At 41.2% G+C, this 22,069-nt stretch overlaps 1 protein-coding gene across 6 annotated transcripts in view; it reads left to right on the top strand.

Moving 5' to 3' along the window:
- Positions 1-5,950: 5,950 nt before the first annotated feature.
- The window catches only part of GSDME (gasdermin E), a 35,372-nt gene continuing 19,253 nt past the window's right edge, over positions 5,951-22,069 (top strand). For 2 of the 6 annotated variants that reach the window (XM_032181250.1, XM_032181245.1), the window contains exons 1-7: positions 5,951-6,189; positions 7,313-7,366; positions 8,469-8,581; positions 10,343-10,573; positions 11,671-11,863; positions 17,533-17,704; positions 18,716-18,836. In XM_032181250.1, the coding sequence (XP_032037141.1) occupies positions 10,363-10,573; positions 11,671-11,863; positions 17,533-17,704; positions 18,716-18,836 (697 nt within the window). In that variant the 5' untranslated portion in view covers positions 5,951-6,189; positions 7,313-7,366; positions 8,469-8,581; positions 10,343-10,362. Of the gene's footprint in view, positions 6,190-7,312; positions 7,367-8,468; positions 8,582-9,803; positions 9,900-10,342; positions 10,574-11,670; positions 11,864-17,532; positions 17,705-18,715; positions 18,837-22,069 lie in introns of those variants that run through there. The other 4 variants (XM_032181247.1, XM_032181246.1, XM_032181249.1 and 1 more) reach the window with 4 other exon arrangements.

Raw genomic sequence — 22,069 nt, 5'->3', positions numbered from 1 at the left:
CCCTGCCAAAGTGCTTACACTCTGCAAGGTCTATGTGCAGCAATAAAAAGATGTAGGGCTTTATGTTTTGTAGGCTCAATGACAGATGTCCTCTACTTGCAACATTTTTAAGAAGGCATCCTAATATTTCTTACTTTAATACAATCGGTCATTTAACTTTAAAGGTCCTTTTCCAACTGCTCAAAAGCCAAAGCTGTAAAAAAGGAAGAAAGTTAAGAAACAAAGAGATAATTTTAAGATTAATCAAATTAAAGAGCAATAAAATATTTTTAGATTTAATTTCTCATGTCTTTCTTAGACTTTTCTAGTTTAATGTAGAATAATATGCTTTTAAAAGAACTGTGTTTACATAGGACTTACATAAAAGTTTGGGGCTTTTACACAACAGTTCAGTAGCCATTCCTTTTGGTTAGTTTATGATGAAGTTCTGCTGCTGAATAGCTTGAACAATACCACAGCCAGATGGTCTTCGATAAAACATTAATGAGGCCAGATGGTTCATAATAAACTATTATGGAAAAAGAATCCTGAGACACGCAAAAAAATGTTACCTATCCCTATGTCTTCATTTACCATTATCATAAAAGAAACAAAGTTCTGTAGCTGCCATCTAATCTACATTTTAAAGTTAGGAGCATTTAGTTTGTGCAGCTTCATGCAAACTGCCTTCCATGTTATTGTTGGAAGCATCATTAGATGACTCCTTTGGTAACCACAATATGTTAGACGTGAACCTAGCCTAACTTTTCTTACAATTTCCTAAAATTATGGGAAAATCATCAAATGATCACAAGGTTTTCACTGGATGATCTTTGTACAGTTACAGCCACCCTAAAATATAGTCATAGCAGAGAGAAGGTTTTTTTTTCAGTGACAGAGGTGAGTCCTGTGCCAGATATTTTCTACAGAAAGGTAAACGTAGCACCATTTCTCTCTATGCTGATAATACTCCAGACATCGAGAGCTGAGTTACACCAAACATGTCTGTCTGTCTGACTCTTCTGTGTGTCTCTGTGTGGCACTCTCCAGTTGCTCCTTTCATGGCACTACAAGATCCACTGCTGAACCCCTTTTTTCCTCATACTGTTCCATAAAAGCAGCAGAGATGCACCTGACAATGAAATAGATCACCTCTAAATTGTGGCCAAACTCATCTCCTGGACAAAATCTTCAAATGTTTAAAGATGCTGCCTTCCCACCGCCTTCCTGAAGAACTTAATGAGCAGAAGCTCACATAAAGGGGTGGAGAAATGCAGCAGAAAGGCTTTCTGGCTACTCTGAGCTCTCACGGTCCCTTCTGGCTTACTGTGCCCTCCCACAGGTCTCCACAAAGCACGATTCAGTAACTTACTGTTAAGCCTGTCACTGAGTGCCGGTGCTTTGGAAGGGGCTGATGACAGCCGAACCAGTGGGACAGCGAGAAGGCTGATGTTTGCAGCAAGAAATGTCTCTCAGCACTGAACGTGAAATGTGAATGTGAATGAAGGTGAAAACTGGAGAACATCCCACCAAAACAGCAGATGAGTCATAACGTAAAATACAAATGAGGCTGGTTAGTTAATTTGAAACAAACAAACAAACCTGTTCAGATTTTTATTCCTGCAAAAGGGAATGAACAGGAAAAAAAAAGGAGTTCATTCTTTTCGTGGTGATTTGGCATATGATGCTGGACACCTTTAAAAAGATTTGCATCACCAAGTGTCCTTGTTTTTTTTTTTTTTTGTAAATAATTTCACACTTCCTTTTCTGCATTTTCTCCACAGAGCTGAAGCCAACAGGCCCTTCTGTAGCCAGTAAGAGGGGTTAAATAAAGCCTGGCATGCAACAACAGAGAGCTCTGGACAACCTCCTGACATTTCAATAGGATGAATTTTAGTATGCAGTCTCTTGCTGCTGCAGCCTAAAACGACTCCATGATGGCTACAAGGACCATTAGATGGACAATATACCATTAGTATGGCTCTTAATGCCAACCCTGTGAAAGCATTTTAAAAAGTTTTTAAGCTGAAGAGACAAAAACCAACTATTTAAGAAAATCCCCTTTGCAGACAATTTTAGACTAACACCCTATGCTAATGTCAATGACTGGAAAATATAAGAACCCATTATGCCATTACACACACACTGAAAAAAGTAAATCTAATAAATAGTGCTTATAGGGTGCAGACTTCTGTAACTGGTAGGAATAACCATTTTGCAATGCTGACACCTGGTGGTGCTCAATGATTTCTTAGTCTCATGTCTGAGGAATTTCACAGAGATATTTAAAGAGCATGCAGCTATTCTGCTTTTTTCCTTTCAGCCTACTAGCTGCTGTGTCATACGGGTGACTACTTACAGGTGTTATATATAGAGTGGTAATTTGTGTCGAGAAGATGGTTGATATTAGTAAAGAAGGGGGAGATGTGGGAGTGTGGCCATGGGGGTCAGAAAGCCCCGTGGTTGATGATAACATCAGACTGTTAACGATGAGGCCATCAGGGATGTAAAAGAGTTTAGAGGGAACAAAGAAGGGTGATTCAGGAGACTCCATGCAGTCTCGGGTTTCTTGTTCTCCAGCCATTAAGGCATGGAAGTTTCTGGGTGTTTGCTGTTGTTGTTATTTGCAAAGTTGTTTGACCAATGAAAAGTTGTTTTGAAAAGAACTGCTGTGGAGAGAAGGGTATAAGAGGGGAGCCTGCCCTCAAGAGAAAAAAAGGCAACACGATATAATGAAGTTATGTCATCAATGAAGAAGCAGAAAGAAGGAATGAAAAGGAACATGCTAGCAGAATGGAGACCAGGATGGGAACAGACACGTTGATCACCTCATGAAGATGGGTTCGGCCAAACTCAGAAAACTGCTCAGAGAAGCTCGTACAGAAAGTCACTGCAAACAGGCGCACTGGAGCTGGAGAGAAGCTCGAGCTGAGAAGCGGAGCCGAGCACACAACTGCCCCTCGCTGGTAAGCAGTTGCGCATTATGGGGAATCATACGTCCTTAGAAACAAAGACTGTACTGGTAACCTTACAGCTTATTCTCCTTATTAACAATCAGACAGTTTATGAGCCTGAAATACGGGACCAAACTGAGGTCAAGGTGTGGGACTCTGCAACTAAAAACAACAAGGTTGCAGTGGAATTGCTCGGCACCTGGCGAGCAGTCTCTGAAGCCTTAAAGAGCCCTGTGGGGCCAAAATCACAAACGTGTGGTTTACCAGATAGTGAGGGAGCTGCGGGCTCCTTTACTGATCCGACTGCTACACCATCGGCCCCCCTAACGCTACTGACATCGAAGGCTTTTGCTTTCCGCCCCCTGTTGACCTGAACGTGCCTTTTGACCCAGGCCCTTTTGGCCTTGAAAAGGATACTGATATGTTTTTCTTCGATCTGGGAAGAACGGGATACATAAGGCCCAAAGACCGAGTTGCTTGACAACTTAAAGCAAGATATATTGTTCAAAAGAAATGGAAAATGGAGACTGTTAAGTCATGGAACTTAAAGGATTGTTTGTTACCTTTTCTGATTGTACATATGTATAGATATATTCGGGTTTAGTGTGTAAAAGCAATGTTCTGTATATTTAGAATGTTTGATGTTCATGTGTGCGTGTTGGTGGAGCGTAGACTCCCTGCACACCCAGCGCTGTTTACTTGCCTTTTATACCTTTTATAAATATTCTTTTATAAATATTACTAAATTCAGATTGAGTTGAGACTTCATTTACAACACAGGTGATGTGTATTATTCATTTTTTAAGTTATGGTTGTGAAGTTCTTGTGTAATTTTTCTGTCCCACTTTACTTACTTAACTAAGATAGCCAAGTCTTGCCTGTTTCCAAAGGCAGTTTGTCACGCAGGCAAAACTTTCTGGTTTTCTCCTTCTGCACGTTCTACAAGAGGATCTAAAGCAGAAGGACCTTCTAATGCAGAAGTGATGCACTTCATGTTTTGGCTCCATAGATTCACATCTGTGTGGCAGACAGATCCCAGTGCAGACTACACTCGTATGTATTTCTGATATTATATTCTCCCTGCTGACTTCCCAGTTAGTCATGAAACTACTGTGTGCTGCAAGTTTTGGCTGTGCAGTATACCTGAAGAGCATTTTCATGAAGACTGAGGGTTCAAGGCATGTGTTCAATTCTAAATGTGTCCCATTTGCAGCCAGTTTTGATATCAGCCTTTGAAACTTTTAGATTAACTGCTGCCTGGCCCCAAAAGTGTCTGTTAATGCCCAGACTAGGTTCTGTCTCTTCTAATTAATGTAAAGTATCTTAAAACTATCTTATGCTGGCTTGTGTCTATCTTGAAAAGATGGAAATTTCCTTGGTGCAGGCACCCCTTACTTGGTGCACACCAAACCACCAGTAACATCCTTAAACTGACTGGCAAGTTTCACTGTTTTAGTCTCCTCCCTCCCCAGAGAACATTTCCATGGCAATGTGGTTCAGTGCCACTTCCTGGCGTGATTTCTCAAAATTTGCTTTAGCAGGCACTTGCATTGGAAATGAATGACACGTTGCCACTCCACGGGTAAGCACGTGATTACTGATGAAATGTGCTGCTACTAGCCACTGCAGGAGATTATGACTGGAGCTAGTGATCCTGCAACTCGGTGCTGATCCTAGAAAGAGATCTCCTGAGGACTTGAAGGTACTTTTTCTCATGATGAGGCTCTAAGAGTGGGTTTATTTTTATTTCTATTAGCCCATAGAAGCCTAAGAAGAAAAATCTATTTATCATTGATTTACTGAGGGCGTCACTTAGGAGAAACAGAAAGGGATGACAGACTAATATCTGCTAAAATTAACTGGAAGTTTTGGATAATTTATGTAGTTATCAGAATGGATAACTACTTGTACAATATACATTAACTGTTACCTCTCGCTTAGGACTGTTAATTTAAGGGCATCCAGCTTTCAACTTTTCTTCCATAGGCCAGGCTTTACTCCATTAAGATATGGTGATTCAACATGTGTGACTATCCCCCCTAGTCCCAAATGCTCTCTCTTTGACCTAAAAGCGAAGGACCTGGCTTGTGGCATGGTTCACTTGAAAAATATTTCCTTAATGCTCAGTAAATATCTTGAAGAACTACTCCTTATGTTTCCATCAATTTCTTCCTGGGCCAGTCCTATCATAAAGCACCCAAGTTCTATTATTCTGGTGTTGCCTTGCTTTCAGAGAGGTGAGCTATAGTCACAGAGCTCACTGTATTACACTACACTTCATAAACCTGTCTACCACACTCCATTGACCACATTTCTCATTTTGCAGTGCTGTTCAAGGCCTGAACCAGACTGAGAAGAAGAAAACTTGTCTTGGGAACTCCCATTTGGACTGGGGCTTTGACTGGACTCCAGCCATGCCTACAGCATTGACCTCAATGTTGCAAATCTGCAGCTGCACACACAGCAGGGGCATTGCCTCCAGCAGATTTCATATACAAGCTGCTGATCCTCTGACTGTCAGTGATCCCAGTCAGGTTTGAGAGGACATCTCAGGAATGTTGTATGTATGTCATAAAATGCCATCATCTGGCAGTTCTCAGGGAAAAGCTGCCTTTGTTATGTGACTGGAAGTAACCCAGCAAAATGAACTGTTGCCTCCTGTGGCTGAGCTGACATGAAAATCAAACCAAATCCACCTCAGCCCCTGTCAGGGCCATGCCACCACACAGGGGTCCCTGCTGCACAGACACCCCCAGCACCAGGGCTCAGCAGGCAGAGCCCACCACGACCAGCAGCCCAGACCCCAGCGCAGCTGCCCTTCAACCCCTGAGGAAAGTGAGGGGCACAGACATCCAGGAGGAAGGCGATGGAGCCAGGGACTCTGGAAGCTGCTTTGGGGCTTCACTGGCGAACAGCAGCCCCCTCAGGGTGCCAGACCCCGCAGCCATGTGCTGGGCGGCGGCCGCTGAGCCATAAAATGGCGGCGGCGCTCGGTCCCGCCTCACCCCCGCGTCCCGGGGCGCGGGCACCCGGGCGGGGCTTTGCTCCCCCTCGCCTTGCCTCACCCCGCCACGGTGCCGCCTGTGCTTGCGGTGCTTCGCCCATGCTCACGGTGCCTCGGAGCTGACCAGAAGCCTCCCTGCTCCCAGTGCTGCCCCAGGCTCCCCTCGGGGCATCGCCCTCTGCGCCTTGCATCGCATCGGGGCGCGGCGCGGTGCATCCCCGGGGCGCGGCAGCGGGGATCAGCAGGGCAGCCGTGAGTACCGGGGTGGGCCCAGGGAGGCGGAGGGGCTGGCGGTGCCAGCAGTGCCCCTGCTGAGCCCTTTTCTCCCTGCCAGGGGGCTGGAGGAGTGAGGCTGTAGTGGGGTCCACAGCCTGCATCCAAGCCCCGCTGCCCCATATGCGCGGGGCCACCCCTGTCAGCACCGCTGTGGCAGCCTCGGGGAGAAGCCAGGGTCTGGCTTCCCTTCCGTGCCTGCCCGTGTGTCACCCGGCTGCTTTAAGGAAGAAAAAAAAAACCCAAAGCCCAAACCGCAAACCCTAGAGGTTGAATCAGTGCAAATCACGCGTGGCGCGTCAGCGTCGGAGGGGAAGCGCAGCCCTTGGGTGCCCGCTGCAGCTGCCTCAGTGCCAGGCTTGGTGAGGGCGGCACATGGCTGCATGCCCACACGAAGCGCCTCATCCCTTAGGGCCGGCATCCCCAGGTATGCAGCTGTGGGGTGCTGTGAGACGAGGCTCCCCAAAATGGGACCTCACGGGATGGTGGCATCTGTCCCTGGGGTGAGGGCACCATGGTCCTTGTGGTTGGACATGTTAAATCCAGGGTAGGTTGTGTGGCACCAAGTCATCAGAGGCACGTGCTGGAAGATCCTCAAGGCTTAGAAGAGAGAGCTTGTGAGCTTTTGTGGCTTTTTGTTTAAATATAACTTGCCTGGAAAGCAGGCAAAAATAAGGCTTTGTAATAAAATGCACGTACTGCTTGTCATCTCTTGCTGACTTCAGGAGCCGTTCAGGACAAGCTCTGACTTGGTTAGAATTCAGAGGGTGACACATGGTAAAGTTAAAGTCTGGCAGCTCTTCTGACTGCATGCCTACTGCTTGGGCCTCTTCGGTCTGTGAGTTGTCCTTAGCATGCCTTTACGACAAAAGGTGACCTGTTTGGTAGTCCACTCGCTTCCCAGGTTGCCTGTGGACTGTGCCTGGTGTTCTGGGTAATCTTACATTGGATGGAAAAAAGATGTTGGTTTGGGGGGGTTTATTGGTATGTTTTGTAAAGTGCATGTGTATACAGAATGTCAGAAATATTGGGCAGCTGTTCAGAACTTGCTCTTCTGTGCTGAGAAAGGTAAAATCTGATTATTCATTAAATGTGTTTTCAGATTTAATGATCTACTCTATCGAGTTATGGAGCTGTGATAAATGAAAGAAGCAGGGTAAGGTTTGTTTCTTTAAATAATTGGTAAAGTTGCTATAAATATCATGTAAATATCTTTACATGATCTCATCCTGTTCATTGAATAATCTGCCCATAGCCCAGGTTCAGGCTAATTTAAAATTTTTTGGTAGGCGAGGAAGCTACTCCTCCATCCTTTTCTGCTTTCACACCTAACTATCAATCTGCAAGAGTGAATTCACTCTGACAGGCTTTTCCTACCAGCTTTGATACCTTCCTTTGTAATTCTCACAAACCAAGCATGGTTCTAACAAAGCTTTTCAGAGCAAGAAACAGCAAAAGGAGAGTTTTCTTAATGCTGTGTCTGTAACAACTCTGTGAGCATTTGGTCAGGATGCCCTCGATCCTGGTAGTTGCATTAACTCCCAGTACTCTGTCTTTTTGTGAACAAGTGAAACAAGATACTTGGGTGCATTTTATAATGAACATTAAAGGCACAATACCCAAAGAAATGTAATTTGGATAGAATATTATTATGGTACTGCTGCACCAGCAAATACACTCATTGCAAAGACATTCCCAACGCAGTGAAGTGTAGGAGACGTTGATATTGTCATCCTGATTGTAAAGACAATACTAGGTATCCTACCTCGTAAGTTTCTGCAGTTTTCATGTGCACTCTGTGGTCTTTCTCAGATATTCTTTTTACCCATCAAAAGCCTGGTAACTGTTTGTGAAGTCAAACCACCATGAATCAGAAAGGAGTCTTATAAAATGTAGTGAGTGTGGAACAGAAAGACAAATCACAACAACTTTTTTTTTTTTTCTTCTCCAATATCTCTTCTCATAAGCTCCTTAGAATTAGGGGGCCTTTTCCATTTAAGACCGTATGCCCACGTGAGTCTATTGTGTAGAAATGGGATCAGAGTGAATGAGCAATCAATCATATAAAGCACAGAAATGCTTGAAGAAAGGGAACAGCAGCTAATGCAGGGCAAATTGTGATGATGGTCCCCTCCATTACAAATCAGTCATCTGGTTAGTTGTGAAATATAAAGTCATATAAAAGAAGTCCCCAAACCCTCAACCCTCGCTGTTTTCTTTCTTTCTTTTTTTTTTTTTTTTTTTTTTCTCTGCTGCAGTAGAGCTACATTGCTTAGTAAAACTACGTTACACTGAGATTAAAATGGGGGAAATTTATGGAGAAGAAATATAAGAATGCAAAAATCAAACTTGGTTTAGAGCCTAGGAAAAGGTAAGGGAAAAAGAAAGTCAGTGGAAATACTCCTAGTGTGTATAGCTAGGACTGTGCTGTGAGTTTGTTGCAGCCTCTTTTTATAATGAAATCCACAGTAGACTTGAGTAAAATGTTAGGAGACTGACATTGTTCCAGTCCTTTCCCTCAAAATGTTATTGGGAAATGCCCTTTACTTGTTTATGTGGAGAACTAAGAATGGGCAATGGGGGTTTCATAGGAAGCTTAACATGAATTGGTAAATACTGTGTGAAATATTATCTGAAATGGGATTTGGGGAAAGCTAAGCTTCCATCTGCAAAGAAAGGTTTTCTTCTCTCCTCCAACTGATACTAAAACATGACGCCTGTATTCCAACTGCTAGTATATTGGTTTGCCATTTTCCCTCAGTTGTGAATGGTCACTGCAATATTTTTTTGGTTGTTTGAAATCTGTCTTAGCTAATTCTGGCCTGTGTTTGTAATGGACAAGTCTAACTAATCTCTTTGGAGCAGGACAGGTGATTAATTAATGAAAAACATGTGGGTAACCTATTTTAAAGAAATAAAATGGGCAGCTAGGACATCTTAGGCTCATAGTTGAACTTTACACTGTCAGCTGGAGGGTTCAAAGGAATGCTGCCAAATGAAAAAAAAAAAAAAGTAGAAATACCAAGTAAAACAGCTGGAAAAAAATCTGATGAGACTAAAAAAAGTTTTTTAGATTTGCATGTTTAGCACTTCTGAATGGTCATTTTTACCATGTTTTCTGTGAGTTAAGTCAACTTTCTTGTTAATAGAGCAAAATGCAGTGGTTGGGGTAAGGGAAACCTTACACAAGAAGAGATGCCAGTATTTTTAATTTTAAGACAAATTTAAGAGCTAGAATAAGATAATGTAAGTAGTTGTTTAGCAGCTATGAATAACAGTTGCAAGCAACATATTTTATTTAGCTGTAGTTACTCTAATGGGAACCAGAAAATTGGAAAACACTGGAGGTAAAAGGTTCAGAATGGAAAAAAAGGAAACAGGACTTTCCAGGGGTGGAGTTCAGAAAGAAAACTTAGTCACAAAGCTGCCAGTATAAAAAGCAATATTTGTTGCTTTTTATAAAGGAATTTTTACTATCCCTATATGTGTTAACACACTTAAAACAATCAAGATAATCTGTATGAATAATATTCAATTACCTTCTATGGAATAAGACAATTTTATGTTAGGTAATAAATGAAGAAATCGGTTGAGAGGCATTAATCCTCTGCCACTGCACCTGTGTTCTTCTGATCCTCAGAAGTCTCCTCAGGGTGCTCATTACTGGATACTTTTTCTTAGAACTTCAGGTAGGTTATGTAAGGTTTTTTTTGTTTGTTTGTTTTCCTCCGTAGCAAATGAATTATCCATGGGTGTTCTTTGAAGGAATTGTTCAGCTGTAGATTTTAATATTTCCTTTCTCACATATCTTGCTGTCTTCATTATCCGTGTGCTCATGAATTTCATGATTATTGTAATGTTTAAGCCTTCCATATCATGTTTGTAGTGCATTGTTCTTATTCGCTGTTGCTTACTTAAAATTTAAACTAAAATTGTTTCATCTGTTACTGTGAAAACTTTTTTACTTTGAGGGAAGTTGCTTGAAGTGTCATGATTCCCAGCTCAGAGTGGCAAAGATGGGGTGAAAACACTAACTGTTCCTATGTTAATACTGTGCAGAACTTCTTAAAGTGAAAATGTAAATATTTGTACTTTCCTGTTGTAGTTCTGAAAAATAGATTTATTCTTGCAGGCTCTAAACGATTCTCCAAGATGTTTGCAAAAGCAACAAAGAATTTTGTGAGAGAAACAGACAGTGGAGGTGACTTAATCCCTGTCTCTCACTTGAATGCCTCGGACAAGCTGCAGCTTCTCAGCTTGGTTACAAAGAGGAAGACATTCTGGTGCTGGCAGAAGCCCAAGTATCATTTCTTGACAGTCTCCTTGAGTGATGTGCTTACAGAAGACAAACCTATAAAACCAGGTAAAGCCCTACTCAGGCAGTACTGTTATTGTACACAAAAAGTGTGTGAAGCTGAATCTTTTTTTTTTTTGTTATTCTCAGTCACGTTACCAGGGGGCTCTTTTCAGAGGAATGCTCTGAAGTATTTTCAATCCTTAGGAATGAGATGGCTGCATCTTTTTCTCACTTGACTGTTCATTTAGCTAGAATAATACTAGGAAACGTTTAAAAAAATGTTTAGATGGACTACTGCGACTGAGTGCTGATAGCTGTCGAGCCACACAGTGCTGCTGTGTTGTGCTGTGTGTGGCCTCAGGAGCTCCACTAGAGTATTTTGGGGAGTTTTCAGTATGTGACAGTAGCATGAAACTCTGCAGTGCTCCAGGTAAAAAAGCACTGAACCAACTGTTCTGCTGGTGGTAGCAGACCAGAAGATGCTTGCAGGTGTTACCACAGCTTCCTTTCTTCTTGCACAGACAGTTAAAAAACACTTATCCTTGTATTTATTTCTCCATCCAGTGCTAAACAGGTAATGGTCTGGAATCCTGTATTTCTGGGCATGACATAATTCTGAATATAGATAAACAGATAAGTACTTATGCGTAGATTTTAATTGTAGCTAGCTCAGAAAATAAGCTGATTCTGAGTCTGTTCTCTGGTTTATTGACATAAGAGATTGAGAGTTTGATTTAAGCCAATTAGATGTTTCCACTGGTTTTCAGTGAGCTTTGGGACAGGGTTATGATGAGATATGTCAAGATAATGGAAAAATATTAAACCTATTATAGGCAGATCTACTTCATAGTTCTCCCTTGTTCCTGAAGTTAATTTCTGTCATGCTTCTTAAGTCTTCCGTAGCATCTGAGCTCAGCATTTCATTCACCAGATGTTTTCCTAAAATGGCAAAATGTAGACGATAGCTGAGCAAAGGCGATAAAAATATGGAGGAAGCAAAAGTTGCAGAGCTGTGAACTTCCCTATTTACCTGTTAAGTACTGTTCTTGCCTTCATTAACATCAACTGTTTGTGTTTTCTGTTAGTTCTTGTTTTTCTAATGACTTCAGGACTGTTTCAGCATTTGTCTTCATGGGTAGAAATTACTTTTATTCTTTTCCTAGTGATTGTGGAGTCTGACTTCGCAAAATACATGGGGAAATTTGAAGACTTTGTTCAAGGAAGTATTGAAACTTCATTTGGAAAGATCAGCCTGGGAGCTGGAGGGAAGGGCTACGTGGAAAGCCAGTCCTCCTTTGGAAACCTGAGGAAGCAGGAAATTGACTTGCAGCAGCTTATGAAAGATGTCAAGGACAGGTATGCTTCAAACACGGGCGTTGCAATGGCCAAGAAAGATTTAGTCTGGAATAAATGTGTGAACCAGACCTGCAAAATCTATGTGCATCTAGTGTCAAAAAAATAACATCAGTCAAGATTTAGAATCTTGTTTCTAAGACTAGATAGGGTGCTACAGAAGAATATGCTAGAATAACTTCTATTTTGAACAATGAGCTTTCACTTGGTTTTCTGGAGTGTGATCTGCTCTGTTCAAATAAATAATCTTCCTGTAGAAAATCAGATTTACCTCAACATATTTTGGGGTTATAATCCTGAATGCAACTAAATACTTACAATTATTTTCTACACTCAGAAGAAGATTATATAAGTATATATGACTGTAAATAAGTTGCTTGCTGAAATACATTTTTCTGGTGTAAGGACCTGAAAGGTGCCACTGAATTGCTCACATGCTAGACTAGGAAACAGGCTGAGATGCTGACATCTGATGAAGAAGATATTCATATACACAGTCCCACAGGACTGTTAAGTGGGTCTGGCAGTGATATAGTCCAGTTTAATGTGTGTGTGTGCTGTTATGCAAGGAGCTAGTTTTTGGTTCATGGAGTAGATGCTCAGAGCTTATTTAAAGCTTGTGACGCAAATGGTGTAATTGATAGAGTGAGTGGCTTTTGTTGGGTCACTAAAGTGATGAGGCTAGCAGAATTTTAATTTTATTATTTTTTCTTCAGCATAATTCTGAGGCTTACTGGAAATTGTGGCACTTCCTTACAAATAAAATGCTAGTCACTAATTCATAAATATTCTATGATTTGTGAGAGAACTCATCCATGGTTTCTAGCTTTCGTCTCCTTCATGGAGCATCATGTGGAACTCAGGCATTCAGCATGCAGGAGTGTTGTTGCCTAGAAGTTAGTGATTTGGGATGCAAAGTGTTAAGGTACTAAGAGGATGTTTACTGGTCAGTCCTTTTGGGATGAGGGTCAGCTAAGTGCTCTTGATTTCATCTAATTACATACGTTGCTTGTGCTTGTTATAGAAATAATAAAACCATAATTGCTCTAAATCAAATTGCAATTGAAAGTGTTCTTATATTAGGCTGTTAAATTAAAGTTAGAGATAAATAACAGAAAGCACACCCAAAAATGTCAAAGCTGATACATGTTGTGTACTGTCGTGTGAGTCTTCAGGGTTCAGGAAGCTGGAAGTGCTGAGTGGCAGCAAATTGGTTTCTTGTCAGTTCTCAGGTGAACCTTAAAAAGGATAATCCTGCTGATCCTTAATTAGATTCCAGATGCTGCATTGGCTCTCCTTTTCAGAAAAGGGATGACAGCTGAAGGATGTAGGATGAGATCCCTCCTGATTTGCAAAAGCAGTGTCACTTTGCATACAGAACACACTTATTAACATAATATGCAACAGAAAAATAAATGGTCCCTCTAGGTTTATGAGCTTCACATATTTTATGACACATTATTCTTGCTTTTTGTATTACTTTGTGCCTGCTAGTTCAGAGTACTGAAAAATACTGATTTTAGGGCAGAGTCCTATGCTTTAAACTAGTGGTTTATCTAGTGAGAGGCATCCCTGCCCACAGCAGGGGGCAGGAGTTCCATGATTTTTAAGGTCCCTTCCAACCAGAGCCATTCTGTGGTTCCTGTTTTCAATGTCTTGGCCATTCTTGAAGTCTCACTCCGATGCAGATGTTTTATTTATTCTTTATAACAACTTAAGCATTTATGAGTATGATGAGACAAACATTCATCATTTTTCTACCAAATGTGCCACGTGAGCAATACAAAGTCGCAGCATGTTGGGAGACAGCATTAAGTAAAATCAATTGTGTGTCTGTGATTTAAAACATCAGGAGGATGCTGAATAGAAAATAGAGAAGCTGTCTGTCACTTGCACTCTCACAAGTCTTTGGTATTCTTGAGGAAGTTGTTCTACAAAGTAATTGCCAGGTTATTCTGTGGGGAAAATTGTGAAATGCCATCAATAAGCTGATGTAGCAGGTACTTTGTTCTGGTACGACAGTAAAAAGTGGGTCAGAGAGGTTACATTTGAAACAGGTTAACAACAGAAGTGCGTCTGTGCTTCTTGTGCAGTGCCTGAGCGAGGGCTGATAAATTGTACTCTGGCACTGTTTTAGAGGTCTTTATTTGAGAAGGGACAAAGCTGGGTAAAGGCTGATGCCATGCAACAAGCAGCGTTTGGCTGGGAGACATCAGCATACTGTCGCATGTTATAAATGAAGTGGAGAAGACTGAACAAGCAGAGGATTTCTGGAAAAGCAGTTGAGAGATGTTTTGAAGACAGGCATGTGGATATTGGGGAAGAAGTTGTGTTTGGAGGTTTGAGAGCAGGCCACCCATGTCTGGGCAGCTGGGTGGGGAGGTGTGTTGAGCTGGCGTGGCCCTGTGCAGGACAGAAAAGGTTCTTCACTCGCATGGATAGCTTGGACTGGGAGGGTTTGAGCAGGCAGGCAAGAGAGCTGACTGTATTGTGATGGCAGCACCCGCAGCTGAAACAGTTCCTGTAGGCAGCTGTAGTGAATCGGTCAGCGTGTTGCTGTGAGGGTTGTGGGACACGGTACTGAGAAGCCTGGGCAGGGTTTGTTGGCAGGACAGTCCTGGCCTTGTTCTGCTGTGAATAGTCTGGCCAGAGACCTGCCCTGCAGGGAAGACCCTCAGTCTCGGCTTTGGGTTTTAGAAGAACAAGCATTAAGCGGTGACAGCCAGGTGTTGTCTGTACTCCTCTTGCCTTCCGTTGGTTTCTCCCGTTATTCTTTTTTTTCCTGCTTCTGATCTGCAGCAAATTGCCTTTGTGCCTGTTTCTTCTCCACTCCTTTCCTCATGCAAGAAGAAGAAGTTTGATTAATAGTGATGGAAGCCTTTGCATTGTAGGGTAGTGGAAGCGTTAAATCCAATCAGATGTAAAGAGTGAGAGGAGAACTCAGATTCTTTTCTGCTCGTGTTTGACCTGTGGAGCTTCCAGCATAGCAAATCATTGGCCTCAGGAAGGTTGTTTAAGAAGAACAAGCTATCAAACGGAAAACCATCATTCTTATCTTTTAATTGATCTATATTTATCCAGTTTTATACTGTGTGCATTGATAATAGCAAACCAACATCTCATTTTACTTGATAGTGTTTTCTTCTGTGTACTTCAGCTTCTCAAGTGGGGAGAGAGTGCAGTAACAGCACAGGTCACACCAGGCTGCTGAGCGCTCCTGCACAATAGATGGTGAAAGATGGGAAGAGTGAGGGTTGCAGAGCAGAAATAATAGCTTTGAAAAGTGACCTGCTTAAAGAAAATTTGCTTCCATGTGCCTGCATGCCTGTGTTCTCAGGGGTTTAACTCAGCCATCTCGCTCATCTTGCTGTGCTTGATATTGAGAGAGCTGTGGTGGCAAATGAGTTCAGTCCTTGCAAAAGTACACCTGTAGATTCAGCAGCCATTGCCCTGCAATATTTTAGGCTTAGCTTCGACTGTCAAACTTTAACCCTGTGGCATTTTGTCCTTGATGCCTCTTTTCAAGGATAATTTAGATAAGCCAGGTATTTGTTTTACCTCGTGTTGCCTCCTGTTTGAGTCACTGTCCTGTGCTTTCTGTCAAGAAGCGCAGAGCATTTTTTTCCGTCGGCTGTGCTGTGACACCCGTGATGTGCCCGTGCACAAAACACCAGGGCCCAAGGCACTTCAGGGCAGAAAGCTCAGTGCCAGAAGTCTGGAGGAGAGCATTTAAAGAAAAGGCTAACTGTTCATAAGGGTGTGTGGCTTTAAACTCTCCATCCTGTACTCCCTAAACCCAGTGGGGAGAGGCATTTCTGCTGAACTTCAGAGCCAGGAGCGTGAGGGGATCTGAGCCAGTCCCACCTCAGACAGAATGCTGTAGAAGGAAATGGAAGAGAAAGTCTCTGAATTATTGTGGTCATTCATTTGGATAGGATTAAATCAGGCTTTGATATCCCTTTTATGTTAATGTACATTCAGAAACTTCAAACCTGCTTAATCTGTGGCTTTCTGCCTTTGTTTTGTTTCTTTTGCTCTTACTCACAAGTTTGTCACCCTCTAAAGAAGGCAAAAAATATGGCATAGGAAAGCAACTGACAAATTGCTTTTGTACTTCTTCATTATATTTCTTCACTTGTGGCTTCTTGGGTCATATGTTAGAACTTCAAGTTGTCTGTGACTTAATTTATATTTTCGGGGTGCTCAGCCCACCTCTTCAGAATCATAAATAAATACCGTGAAGGATATGATAGGCTTGGTGGTCTTCTATAAGATGCGCTGATAATTAATAGCTCCAGTTTGGCAGGCACTTCTGAGAGCAGCAGTGTTTGTGATAGTCTGACATTTCTTCAATTTTTCTTAATCCAAAGATTCATTGCATTCCAAGCGTAAAGCATGGCTTTGCACCACACGAAAAGAAAAGTTGTATTAATAATCTCAGGAATGTTTGGGGGTGATTTTCTAGTGGCTGCTGCATTGCTTCAGAGGTATTTTCTTTCCCTTGTTTAAACAATCAACTTTAAGGTTTCCAGACAGTTCATTCCAACTGATTGAACTTTCATATAAGCATGTAACTCTCCAGAGATCAAAAATTGCCTGAGGATATTTTTAATTTAATAAAGAGCCAAGCTGACTTCAGACTTATACAGACTGCATAAATCCAAAACTCCAGAATCTAATAAATCTAAACCCTTTTAATTAAAAGTGGAGATATCTTGATTTAAATAAAGTAGAATCAGAACACGTCTTTCCATCGTATTTTTGGGGAACTGCCATTCAGCCCCATGAAAAGCCATTTACAGTAAAATAGAGAAGAAAAGACTTCAGCCAGGGGTAGCAATGTTTTAATCTTCCAGATATCTTGCAAGAGATGCCTTTTCTTAGGAAATACGACATCCACTGTGAGGACCTCTCCAGTGGGTATATTGCAAAAGTATAACATAATTGACACATTTTAATCAGTCAAATACAGTTAAGTTGCTGTAACTTATCAGAAAGGCTGTTAACACCCCAGAAGACAGGGTAGTAAATTTTGTTTTCTGTTCTTAGAAAATAATTTTCTCTTATAGTTTCTGGGACGTTTTCTTTCTTCTGCGTATTCTAAAAAATACCTTATTGGAGAACAACTTCAGCAACATTTAAAGAAATGCTGAATTATGTTATGGAGCAGGGATGATTTTGTCCCTCTCAAAGTAATTTTTTCTTTTGACAACGACAGTCCCAGTCATTAATTTTAAATCATGAGGTCATACAGTTAATTAACACAGGAGTTCATAGTGGGTGGTGTTTTTTTTTTAGGAACTTTTTTTAATTCCCACATCCATGAAATCTTTTGTCTCCCACCTCTGAAGTATGTGGTCAATGCTGATCCTCTCAACCAGGCTAGGGTATAAGTGAATACCAGAACAGGCCTATAGCAAACTGTGAGAGTTGGCTTCAAGCTGTCCCTCTCAGCCTTCATCCCTCAAGGAAAAACTGGTGACTCAGAATTTGGAGCAAGAATCTTCTTGCATGTTATGTGCTTGCATGTTTTTTTGTGTGTGTGTGGTAAGGATTTTGAACGATTTTTTTTTCTGAGTAAGAATTGCAGATTAAAAGAGTCTTCAAACAATTAAGAATATGTCTTTTCTATGTCCTAGCAGTTTTGTTAATGGTGTCTCTTCTTGTTTCAGAATGATAAATATGAACAGTAGTTTACTGCAACAAGTAATAGAAAGAAAACGTGAAGTACTGTGCATCTTGAGAGAGAAGATAGTAACAACTCAAAAGTGCACGATAGCTGAACATATCCAGACAGAAGAAAAAATCAGTGGTCTGCTGGGATGCAGTACAAAAACTGTAAAGGTAAAAGATACTAAAAGATCTGTATGGAATAGAATAATTGTCTAGTTAAACCTGCAGTTTATCTGTGAAGAAATTCTGATTTCTCTGTGCCAAATAGACTTCAGAGTATTTTTCATTTTTCCTTACCATGTTAAACTTTCAATTGTAAGAAATCACTGCATTACTTCATTGTGAAACTTCAGAAATACAAACTGCCTTTCCTGTTGCTGCACTGGCAAAAGGTGTCATCTTTTAGTGTGAGCCTGGAATGGGATTTCAATCAATATTGTAGCATTATGATTCAGTTCCTCGAGATTCCTGCCTACAGCAGACCATAAACCACCAATTCAGTGAAAGTTGAAGAGCAGAAAGCATTTGATGAGGCAAATTCAGTTGAAAAGCCAATCATTTATCAAAAATGTTTGCAGTGAGTTTTAATGCTTCTTGAGAAGCTGCTTGTTTTCTATCATGGGAGTAGAGATTAACTGCGTAGTGAGGACATCTGAAAAATTGCTAGTGAATTGAGAGGGAATTACCAAAGTCAAAACATGTGCTCATCCTGCATAATTTTTTTCAAAGCTTCAGATGAATCACTTTTGTGTACAGGGAGTCTCCAGTGGCAGACACCTGGAGTTCAACAACCATCTCTGCAAGTGCCATTGTCCTGGTACCAGTCCCCAGTTGGGCAAAAAGGGTGTCAGGATAGAAGAGGGTAGGGCAGGATACTGAAGTGGGTGCCACTTTCGTAGCAACAGAGTTTCTGATTCACATGGCAAAAGCTGCACCTGAAGGTCAACTTTGTATTTGAACAGGGTAGCTGAGAGTTTGGGAGCTGCTCTCGGCACTTCAGTGCTTTTACCTCACTGCTCGTTTTGTGCTTCTTTCAGATGTTAGATATTAGATGTGCTTTAGTTAGACATAATAGAGTAAAGTATGTTCTTTCTCTGTGTTTTTTTTTTTTTCCCTTACTCAATTTTGTGTTTAAGCTACACAACAGTTAAATCGAATAAACAGTGAATAAATGTCTCCTAGGTTTCAGTGAGTGACAGTGTAAGTACGGCGAAGGATTCTAGTGTGATCCTTGAGATTCCTCCTGCAACCACCATTGCCTATGGTGTGATTGAACTCTTCATAAAGTGCAATGGCCAGTTTGGTAAGTATAAAGCTCATTTTCTGTGACACACCATTCAGATGTGAAAAGAATTGTTGTGCAATGGTTTTTCATTCCCCTCCATCAACAAAGGTGTTGATGTCGTATAGTCTCTATTGCCTTGATAGTTATTTGTGTTGTGAAATGTAGCACTTCTGAGGTAGTAATGCTTTTTCATCTGTTTGCATAAGTTATAGGCTCATAGAATAATTGAGGTTTCAGGAGTCCACAGGAGGTCATCTGACCCCAGGCAGGGCCAATTTTCAAAGTCTGATCCAAGTTCAATGTTAGATCAACTTGTTTGTAATCCGTGTCTGTTCAAGTTTGGAATGTCTCCAGAGATGGAGATTCCATAACACCTCTGGGCAGCCTGTTCTTATGCTTGACCACTATCACGATGATTTTTTTTTTCTCCTTAATCTTTAATGGGATTTTTCCTTTGTTTAAGTTCTCTCTTGCCTGTTCATCCTGTCATCGTACAGAACAGCCTGGCTCTTCCTGCTGCAGGTAGCCATAAGGTCCTCCCTTAGCTGTATTTTCTTGAGGCTGAACAAACCCATTCTCTGAGCCTCTTCTCATACATGACATTCTCCAGCCCGCAGCAGTCTTGGTGGCTCTTTGCCTTCTACTGGCCATTCTCCCAAATGCCAAAATGAAGAATGACTTTCATCAATCTCCTACTACAATCTCCTAGTTCTTGCTAGTACAGCTCTGTACGCAACGAACCTCAAGCAGCAAGAGCACTCAGGTGATCCTCATGAATCTGTTGTCCAGGTCTTTTTCTGCAATTTTACTTCTACCTAGCGACCCTTGGCCTGTGCTGTTCTCTTCACTGTACATATTAGCAGGGACAGTGAACTGGATCCAAATGTACAGTCAACTAGGGATGTTTAGGCCGCAGCTATGCTAAGAAAAGAATTACTCATAGAGCATAGGACTAGAATTTAAACTCTTTTGTCTCATTTACACTTTCTTGTATAGATTTTTCTCTGAATAGTTGCAGAAATGTCCTTACTGTGTTTTCTGGCTGTGGCTTTGCTTTATTTCAGGTCAAATACTTTCAGATGTCAATTTTGAAAATACATTGAAATGGGCTTGGGGAGGAGAAAAGGTAGTAACTCTCCTCTGCAATATCACCTGTTTTTTCTTTCTTCCCTGTCCTCAGATAAACTCCCTAACTTAAAGAAGGTTTCAGGGGATGTTATGCAAGAATGCAGGGAAATCAGATGGGCTGCGTAGGGCTGGAAGTCAGAAAAGAGTGATGTAGAAAGAAACAAGATACAATTGAAGTACATTTGGGATTTGAACCCAGGATGTGCTTGATTTGGCTAAGAAATACAGAAAATAATCTCCATCATTCTCTGTCAATTGACTTCTGATATTAAGGAAGCATACAGGTTCAGGAAAACACATAAATACCACATAACCTGAAAAAAAATAAATCTAAAATGTGAACACACTTCACATATATAGTGAACACAGAGATACACTAGAGGGCATTGACTTCATGGTCGTAATAGAACTGTAATTCAGGGAAATCAGGTGCAATTAAAGCTATTTGACTGTGTAGGCGTGTAGCTGATAGCCTGCTTACATGATTTCTAGATGGAAATTCCTATGTCTTGCTAGCTGATAATAAACACATGGTTGTTGTTAATGTTCTGTATTGTTCTGCTCTTTTTTCATTTGTTTTTCTACTTCTTTTCATATTTCGTGTCACGTCTTTTAAGCTTCAGAAACAACATGACTTGTTTCATGTTTAGTCTCAAACAATGCATGTCTTGCCTCCTTTTTTCAATTTGTACTATCTTCCTTTAACTCAGTGCCATTGACAAGGTTAAGTGGAAGAAATAGCATCAAAGTTAAGGACTTTCCAGCAAGAATAAGTACGGTGGAGCCTAGCTTTCAACTTCTTAATGTCTGAGCAATGGTAGATGTCTGTTTATGGAAGTAAAAATAGCCTTTGAAGTTAAAGCTGGAGACTAATGTAGTCCTTTCTCATAGGACTGAAAGTGGCCAATAGCAGGTGTAACATAACAGGATTCTCGACACAGATAATTATGGAATAAGGTGCATGTACATTTTCTTGTTCCTTTTTCTTTGCTGCTGGCAGTCAGAGCTAGAGTTGCTCGGTAAGGAGGAACGGTACATAAACCTTCTCAAAAATGTCCTGGCTAATGTGACTGCACATAAAGTCGGGTCTTATTTCAATTTCTTTACCACATTTTCCTATAATCATTCTGTGAGTATGTGATTTCTACAGGCTAATTTTCCACTACATGTAAAAGCTGTTCCCATTAAAGGCTTTGTAGTTTTACCTCTCTTCATTTCACTGCAAATCCCCTCGTTCCTTTATAAAACAGGATGCATACAGTAGCACTGGGCTGACCTGCTTTGTTCTGTTCACTGCATGTGTGACATGCTTCCTCCTAAACACCTATAAATTAAACAGCCCTCATCTTTACAGTGTCTCAGTGCAAAGGAATATCGTTGTCTCTGACCGTTTCTGATTGTTTTTATTGATCATTTCTGTATTTCTTCCATTTTTGTTAATGTTTCTGAGTAACTGACAGGATCTGACTGCGCTAGTGGAGGTTTGTCATGGATGAATGTAAGAGAATTCAATAGAAAAAATACTACAGGAGTTTGTATGTTCTTTCATTCATTTATTTTCCCTTCTAAGAGCCTGATAAAATTAATCTTACAAGAGATGTTAACAGTTCTGTAAATGCAGAACTTTTCAGAGTCCTACATTTTCCTCTGAGCTGAGTCCTGTTACGAGCTTTCACAGCAGGGTCTGTATACTTCTCTCATGATGCTGTGTATTGATTTCCCTTATAATCATCACTCTGCCTTTGGAGGGCAGGTAGTTTATTAGCACTATCTTCCCCCTTCGGGATTCATGTGAAAGCCTTGTCATTATCCACGAAAGTTACGCGAGCATGGTGGCATAGTGGTGCCTTTGCTGCTGTCCTGAGTTGTGTTGCTTTAGGAAGTTCTTTAATTTGGGCTAATCGCTTTCTGCTCCTCTGTAGCTTGCTCTTCTCTCTGAAGGGTTATGCAGGCATAAAGGTCTCTTTCTTTCTCTGTGGCAGAGATTTCTTTGTCTGCTCTCCCTTTGAAAAAGCTTTTTGCTGATGGAGTGCTCTCCATGCTTTCTCATCTGCTTTGAATGTCCTTAATTTGGTGAGACAGACTGTAACAACTGCAGGAAGGTTATATTTAGGTTTTGTGCC

This window comes from Aythya fuligula, chromosome 2, assembly GCF_009819795.1.
Source record: "Aythya fuligula isolate bAytFul2 chromosome 2, bAytFul2.pri, whole genome shotgun sequence".
In the NCBI taxonomy this organism is placed as follows: Eukaryota; Metazoa; Chordata; class Aves; order Anseriformes; family Anatidae; genus Aythya; species Aythya fuligula.
This window is presented reverse-complemented; position numbering and strand designations above follow the sequence as displayed.